The 7,678-nt window shown below is 51.5% G+C and overlaps 2 protein-coding genes across 2 annotated transcripts in view; one reads left to right on the top strand and one right to left on the bottom strand.

The window, feature by feature from the left end:
• Positions 1-725: 725 nt before the first annotated feature.
• On the top strand, positions 726-4,242 carry PPP1R15A (protein phosphatase 1 regulatory subunit 15A). The gene is made up of 3 exons (XM_019741676.3): positions 726-954; positions 1,668-3,404; positions 3,810-4,242. Exons 2-3 carry the CDS (start codon positions 1,677-1,679, stop codon positions 4,158-4,160), a joined length of 2,079 nt encoding a protein of 692 aa, XP_019597235.3. The 5' UTR covers positions 726-954; positions 1,668-1,676; the 3' UTR covers positions 4,161-4,242.
• Positions 4,243-5,330: 1,088 nt separating this feature from the next.
• The window catches only part of TULP2 (TUB like protein 2), a 7,738-nt gene continuing 5,390 nt past the window's right edge, over positions 5,331-7,678 (bottom strand). Inside the window, exons 9-13 of the mRNA XM_019741432.3 lie at positions 6,920-7,092; positions 6,299-6,413; positions 6,109-6,207; positions 5,782-5,953; positions 5,331-5,493 (exon numbers count right to left, since the gene is read on the bottom strand). Of these exons, the coding sequence (XP_019596991.3) occupies positions 5,360-5,493; positions 5,782-5,953; positions 6,109-6,207; positions 6,299-6,413; positions 6,920-7,092 (693 nt within the window). The 3' untranslated portion in view covers positions 5,331-5,359. The remainder of the gene's footprint in view (positions 5,494-5,781; positions 5,954-6,108; positions 6,208-6,298; positions 6,414-6,919; positions 7,093-7,678) is intronic.

Here is a 7,678-nt window from a genome sequence, read left to right as displayed (position 1 = left end):
GGTCTGGATCTTGTGGCAGACATCCTGCTCCCATGAGGTTCAGTCGATGCCACCCACCCAGAATTTCAGTTTGTGTAAGCAGAGCTTTTGGGTGAGTCCGAGTTTGAAGCAGGTGAAATCCAGACATGGAGCCTTGTGCGTGAAGCCCCGATGGGGTCTGAGCTTTTGGTTTCCTGTTTAGTCACCAAATATTTGTTGAGTATCCACTATGTGTTTGGCACTAAGAAGGCAGTGAGCAAATCAAAGGGCCTGCCTTCAAGATGCTTAACATTCTCATTTGTAATGTACCTAGACTCAGCTGTGAACCATCTTGAGCAGGTGACTTCGTTCCCAAGTCTCAGTTTCCTCATCTGTGAAATGAAAACAGCAATACTCTTCCGCAGGGGGAGGGGGGACGGAGAAGTGGACCAGATGTGAAGGTGCGAGACTGTAGACTGGGGCCTGCCGCTTAAATTGGGGTGGGAAAGGCATTTGCCCAAAACAAGGGCTGAGGAAGCTCCCTCGGTGCTTAAGCCACGTTTGATTGACAGCTCGCTTGTTTCCGGGAGTGACCAATTTTGAACGGCTGCAGTGACACCACAAAGCCCGGAATTGCCGCGAGAATTCCAACCTTATTTTCCCTTCCTGTTTTCTCACGTCTTCGTTTCGAAAACCCGCCTCTTATCGTGACGTCAGCACGTCCGGCCGCGTTAGACTATAAAAGCCTTGCGGGCGGTGTCAGCACTAGTTGGCTCGGTTCCTAGTCCTGTTGTTGATTACATGCGCCACCCTGCACGACCCCGCGCCCGTTTGTCGCGACAGCGCTCGCAGCGACCGGTGATAACTTGAGTCCCTGATCCCGACGCCGGAGGGCGAGATGAAAGCTCTGGCCTCCCGAGCCATCCGGACCTGCGATCGCTTGTGGCACCCCGAACCGGCCCTTCTGCCCCCGGGGTGACGCGCAGCCCCCAGCCGGTGAGTGAGGGATCAGAAGGAATGGATCCCCAAGGGGTCGGGGCTGGGGATCAGACTCCTGGTCAGTAATGAGGAGAGAGCTTGGTACTTCCAGGGTACTGAGACAGGAGGGCTCGGGGCTAGGACTCCTGGGTCCAGAGGAAGAGGGCCTGGGAGCCTGAACTCCTGTGTCTGGGGAGGGGTGGGACGGAACGGACGCCAGGGCTCCAACTTAGGCTGTAGAAGAATTGGCAGCCTGAAGTGCTGAGCCTGAGGGAAAGGGGTCTGGGAGCCAGACTCATCCCCAGTGAGGGACCATTGGAGGAGAGGGACAGTCGGAATTTTTGCGTCTCCGAGGGAGGAAGGTGTTGCAGGCCTGGTTTGTCAATCCTCAGGAGGATAAGAGAACCAGGGACTAGGACTTTGTCCCCAAGGGGAGCAAGTACAGGACCTGTGTTCTTGATTCTTGGGACTAGGACTTCTGGATCTGAGGGAAGAGCGGTCTGGGGACTTGGACTCTTGGGTCTAAGAAAGGAGAAAATGGGGACCCAGACTTCTGGGTATTGAGAGGAGATGTGTGAACCCAGGGACAGAGATGGGAGTGGCTGGGATCAGAAAGGAATGTGGGCAGGGATTGTCATGTTGCTATTTGTGTACTTCCGTTGCTATGACTCAGCAGTCATCCCCTGATGCTATTTCCTAAATGCCTTCTAAACTTTATTCCTTTTTCCCAGCCCAGACAAATGGCTCCACGCCAAGTGCACTATCAGCTCACCCCCTGGAGGGATGCCCACACCTTCTTCCTCTTGTCACCACTGATGGGCTTTCTCAGCTGGGCCTGGAGCCGGCTGAGGGGCCCAGAAGCTCCAGAGTCCTGGCTGGTGAAATCAATAACAAGCACAGATCAGGGAGAAGTTGGCCTGGAGGGAGAAGCTAAGGCTTCTTTGGCTGCCCACTATGCCCCCTGGGGAAGGCACCCTCAAGGGGAGGCTATTGAAGAGGATGGAGAAGCATCCTGGGGGGCCCACCCTGATCTGAAAGCCAACAATTCTCTTCTTGAAGCCTGGGGACTTTCAGATGATGATGATGATGAAGACTATGGTAGGGAAGAAGCAACCAGTGACCCTAGGGAGCAGGGAAGTGAATATATAGATGGCCAGCCTACTTTCCTGTCCCCCAACCTTTTGAGAAGAACCCTGCAAGGCCCTCCTGGGGAGGAATTTGAGGAAGGAGGAGTTGCTGAAGATAAAGTGACCACCCTCTTCTCTTTCCCTCCATCACACTGGGGGTGCCACCCAGGGGTGGAAAGGGAGGAGGAAGAGGACAGAGAAGCTGTAAACAAAGCAGCTCCCAGAACATGTACTTCCCCCTTATCTCTGGGACCCAAGCCCAGAGCTTGGGCGTATTGTGCAGGGGAGGAAGAAGCTTGTGCCAAGGAGGAAGAAAGAAGAACAGAGAATAAAGAAGCCAGGCTGCCCTCTATTTCCCCTTCATCTGCAGGTTCCCACCCCAGCACCTGGGAGTGTTGTTCAGAAGAGGAGTCTGAGGAGGAAGAGGAGGATGGAAAGGCTGAGATAAAAGCTGACTTAGGGCCACACTCAATTCTAGCCCAGAGGCCCCTGCTCAGGACCTGGCAACATCAACCCAGTAAGATCACAGAGGAAGATGATGAAGAGGATGAGGACAGTGTTTCAGGGGAAGCTGAGGGTCTGTCTTCCGACTCACACACAAGTACCTTCTTGAGGGCCTGGGTATATCGACCAGGGAAGGACTCAGAGGAGGAAGATGAGGACAGTGATTCAGGAGCAGCTGAAGAAGAGGGAGAAGCTGAGGGTCCTTCTTCTGTCCCTCCCACAAGCACCTTCTTGAGGGCCTGGGTGTATCGACCAGGGGAGGACTCGGAGGAGGAAGATGAGGACAGTGATTCAGGAGCAGCTGAAGAAGAGGGAGAAGCTGAGGGTCTTTCTTCTATCCCTCCCACAAGCACCTTCTTGAGGGCCTGGGTGTATCGACCAGGGGAGGACTCAGAGGAGGAAGATGAGGATAGTGATTCAGGAGCAGCTGAAGAAGAGGGAGAAGCTGAGGATCCCTCTTCTATCCCTCCCACAAGCACCTTCTTGAGGGCCTGGGTGTATCGACCAGGGGAGGACTCGGAGGAGGAAAATGATGAAAAAGATGATTCAGAAACAGCTGACTCAGGGCCAAGTTCTTCCCTTCAGGCCCAGAGTGCCCTCCTCAGAGGCTGGACATATCCATCTGGAGAGGAGACAGAGGGAAGGGAAGCTGCTGAGGAGTGGGAGGAAGAGCCCCACCCCTTCCGAGTGACCATCTATTTACCTGGAGAGAAGCCACCACCTCCCTGGGCTCCTCCTCAGCTGCCCCTCCGACTGCAAAGACGGCTCAAGTCCCTCAAGTCTGCAGAAACCATCACCCAGCATCTGGACCCTGAGACCCCCCAAAAGGCCAGAAAGGTGGGTGCTAAGGGCTCAGATTCTTGAGTGTTGGGGAGGAGGGAGCTGCGAGCTGGGACTTCTGGTTTCCCAATGTGTTACAGAGGGTTGCATGTGAACTCCCCTGGGAGGGCTGTGTTCACTGTAATGCAATCCTTTGCAAGAGGCTGGACCCCATGAGAGAAGGAAGCAGCTGTGACTCATGTCAGCCCCAGAGAGTGTCAACCCCAGAGAATCTCCACCACCTTCAGTGAGTCAGATGGAGAGTCCAGTGGCAGGCAGGTGACTAAGAGAGCAAGCATCTTCGTGTTACTAATTTTTGTCTGGTTCTCTCTCTCTTTCTCTCTCCCCCCTCTCCCCTTTGGCCCTGTGTATCTTATGTCTGTATTTCTGTGTCTCCCCATGTCTGTGCCGGTCTGTCTCCAGGTGCGCTTCTCTGAGAAGGTCTCCATCCATTTCCTGGCTGTCTGGGCAGGACCAGCCCAGGCTGCCCGCCGGGGCCCCTGGGAGCAGCTTGCCCGGGATCGCAGCCGCTTTGCCCGCCGAATTGCCCAGGCTCAGGAGAAGCTGGGCCCCTGCCTCACCCATGCAGCCCGGGCCAGGGCCTGGGTACGCCTTGGGAACCCTCCCCCTTCCCTGGCTGCCATATCTGCCCCTACCCAGACTTTGCCCACATCCACTGCCCAGGCCATGGCCTTGAGCCATGCTGTGGCCTCTCCCTCCCCTCTTTATGTGTCCCTGTCTCCTTGCCTTGACCTCAGTGGGAGGCGTGGCTAAGATCATGTGGTTTGCATGTTATTAACTATTTATTTATTTTTTCCAGTTGGTTTAAGAAATAAAGCCTTTTGATTTGTAGTGAGCAATGTCACTGTGTGTATCTGAATTGACAGTATCTACTACTCCTGGGTCCCAGAGGTAGTTGGAGGTAATAGCATAAAGTGTCTTAATAGAGGATAAACTACATTTCCCATCATCCTTCAAATTTGCCTCCTCCTCCTGAGGCCCCTTTTGAACAAGGATGGTGAGTTTTGTAGTTTTTCTTTGGCTTTCACCTGAATTTTATTAAAATGGGGACAATTATCTCCCCAAGGGGATTGAGAGCTGGACTCACTGATCTCTAAAAAAGGGTTAAGCTCCAGTTTTATGTGTCTCTCTGGAATATAAAGACTCATCCTCCTACTGGCCTTTACATGGTGAGTTCAAGTTTTTCAGCTGCCTGATTTCACATTTATAAGCCCTGTGTCCACTGACTCAGTTTCCTTATCTGTAAAATGTGGCTAACAACTGCACATACCTTAAGGGATTATAAGGACCCAGAGAAGTTCATATTTAAAACAATGCTTGTCAATTAAAAATATGTGTTAGCTAGTATTATAATTTTTCTCACTCTCACCCATGCATGTCTTCAAATATCATCTTAGTTTAGTTTATGTCTCCAGCTTAGAACTCTCCTCTGACATCATAAGGTCTGTCCAGCAGTTCAAATCAAACAAGAGTGGTCCAAATGTCCTGTACCCTGTCCAGACTCATACCCTGCCCCTCCTCCATTGGTTCTCCAGGCTCCTGCCACACTAACCTTTCATTTTCCCAAACCAACCAAGCCCCCTTCCACCTTAAGATCTTTGTATGAGCTGTGCCTATTGTCTGATTGTTCCCAACTCTGACCCCCCCCCCCCCTTAGCCAGTTCCTCTGAGTTCTTCAGGTATACTATGAAAATCATTTTTTTAGAGCCGCCTCGCTCTGACCGATTTGTGCCTCCATGTGCTTTTGTATAGCAGAGGATCATTTTAATTTGTTGTTTAAGACCCATCTCCCATGATCCACTGTGAGTCCCACTAGAACCCAGGATTGGGTACCCAGGAGGCTTGTAATACGTGTTGGTTACTAGTAAGGTGGTGCAAAAGAAGGTATGCTGGAGCCATTCCTCCAAATGAGCAGGCACAGGAGCGTATGAGAATACTGTTATTTCATTGGATTACTCACATGCCAGTTTCCCATCGAAACTGGACAAGCAGATGGCGAAGGCTTGGAGAGGGCAAAGAGGGAAGCGGAAGTCCATGGTGAACATGTCTGGGGCAACGCGGCCGAACTGGAGCACCAGGTAGTCCGCTGAGGATAAAGTCAGGAACTAAGCCTAGTCTTACTCATTTCCCTACAGCAGGCCTTCGAGCTGCGAAAACTACGACTCCCAAAGGGCTGTACGGCGCCCTTACTAAACCAGAAAAAACCCCTGAGGGCCGTGTAAACTACAGTTCCCAAGAGGCTTTGCAACAGCTTGGAGTCGGCCCTACCTAGAAAAACGCTTAAGTGCTGATAGAATAAGTAGTTATCATCTGTTCCGGTCCCACCCTACCCCGCCCACCCCTTGCCCTGGTAAACCGGTTCCTAGCAGCTCACGGTCATATGGATGCACAATCTGGAAGTTCTTGACCGAGGCCCGAGTCACTCGACCACGAAAATTGAGCACGTAGGTGCCGCTCTCGTAGCTCCACAATGGGGCTTTGTTTTGCAGAAGGTACAAGCCCTGGAAGGCCCCATTCTGGAGGCGACTCAGTAGAGACTCCTGTTCCTAGAGGATAAAGTAAGGGGCGTGGTTAACCTACCACCAACTAGCCTTTTTCTCCACACAGAATTTTGAGTTCCTAGTCTCTCCTCCCTGAGATACATAAGTCAGACAAAATCCTCCCGGCTTTACCCAGAGATTCTCAACCTTGGCCCACTCACATTTTGTGGCTGGATGCTGATTCTCCGGTTCTGGGCATCGATTCCTGGAATGATCACAGTCATTTTCCGGGGCCCTTGGATTCCCAAGACGTTGGTCTCCTGCGGGTATTATGCTCCAGTTGGCTTGGCTCTTTCTCCCTTCCTCCACACCAACCTGCTCCATTCTCTCTCTAGTCTCCGGGACACTCACATAACACACAGCGCCCAGCTCTTTCCTGATCCGAGCTGATTCCGGGACATAATTCTTCCTTTCGGGATTCACCCCATTGTCAAAGATGGTGAACTTGGTGCCCAAGACATTCGATCTGCTCCAGGAAGAGTGTGGTCAGAAAAGAAATAATAAGTGTTACTGTGTTGCTATATGTTAACTGCTTTCCCATGTCATGTCATCAACCCTTCCCATTAATCCTCTACATAAGACCCATTTTCGTGTTCCATGTATCCACATGTGAGCCATGATTTTTAGTTTTCTGTCTTGGTCCTTTAGGAACACTCTGTCCTCTAGGACACAAAAATTCACACATCCCAGCCCTCTTCTCCTACTCAGGAACTTAGGAGTCCCAGTACCTTGCCTTTCAAGAAGTTAAATGTCTTAAATGTCAGGCTCTGTTCAAAAGCTTTCAGTTCTTCTATTCCCAACCACCTGGGTGTTACAAGCTGAAGAACTACAAAGCCCATCAGTCCCTAAGAGAAAAGTTCCTAGAGCAGGTGGAACTTATGCCCTGTGCCCTGTTGGGAAATGTAGTTCAATTGTCCCTTTCCCCCAGGTGCCCTGCCATCTGTTTCTCACACACATCAGGGCTCGGGCTACCTGACTTTGCCCATAAAGTTGTTCCCATTCCGAGACAGGTCTGTGGGGTCCAGGGAGATGAGGTAATTAGAAGTTTTGCTCCTCTTTCTCTTGCGCGCAGCGAGAAGGAAGTGCTGTGGCTGTGAGAACAGCCAATCAGAATCGATTTCTGGTATCTGGTTACCGCTAGGGGTCTAAAAATAAGGAAACACTATGTCCCTACAACAAAGGAAAGGGTAATGGGGAAATAAGCGTCCCAAGGCTTGCTGGGAGATGCAATTCTCACTGAAGGAAATCATCAGCTGCGTCCTGAAGGGGAGCTTCACATCTTAATATAGTATCTCCTTCAGTCCTTCTGACATTGTGTCCAGGATTCAGGCAGAGCCTAAGCAGGGAAGACTGATTGCAGGCAGGACCTGGCTTTGTAGAATAGGGAAGAACCTCACTTTGAACATTGCAACAGGACTTTGGTAGGTATTTCATCTGGGAATAGCAGGTCTGGCTCTAAGTAGAAAAAAGCCTCTTTCTGGGTGAAATGGAGTGCCTTAAGGAGAGGCAGCCACACAGAGGGGATTGGCCAGACTGAAAGGGGCGTGGTTTCGCTCTGGATGGGAAATCCACGAGGGGATGGGCTTGGTTCCTGAGGGGACAGGGCTTATCCCAGGATTGGGTGGAGCCTGATAGCAAAGAAGGTTCAGTGAAGGGGCCAGACTTGGACCTACAAAGATGGGGCCAATACCTCTATAAGGTCTGTAAATGGTGGGAGTTTGGTCTGTAAGG

Source organism: Rhinolophus sinicus, chromosome 8 (genome assembly GCF_057876585.1).
Source record: "Rhinolophus sinicus isolate RSI-liver-muscle chromosome 8, RSI-T2T, whole genome shotgun sequence".
In the NCBI taxonomy this organism is placed as follows: Eukaryota; Metazoa; Chordata; class Mammalia; order Chiroptera; family Rhinolophidae; genus Rhinolophus; species Rhinolophus sinicus.
Note: the sequence above shows the minus strand (reverse complement) of the source record. Positions and strands in the feature narration are given on the sequence as shown.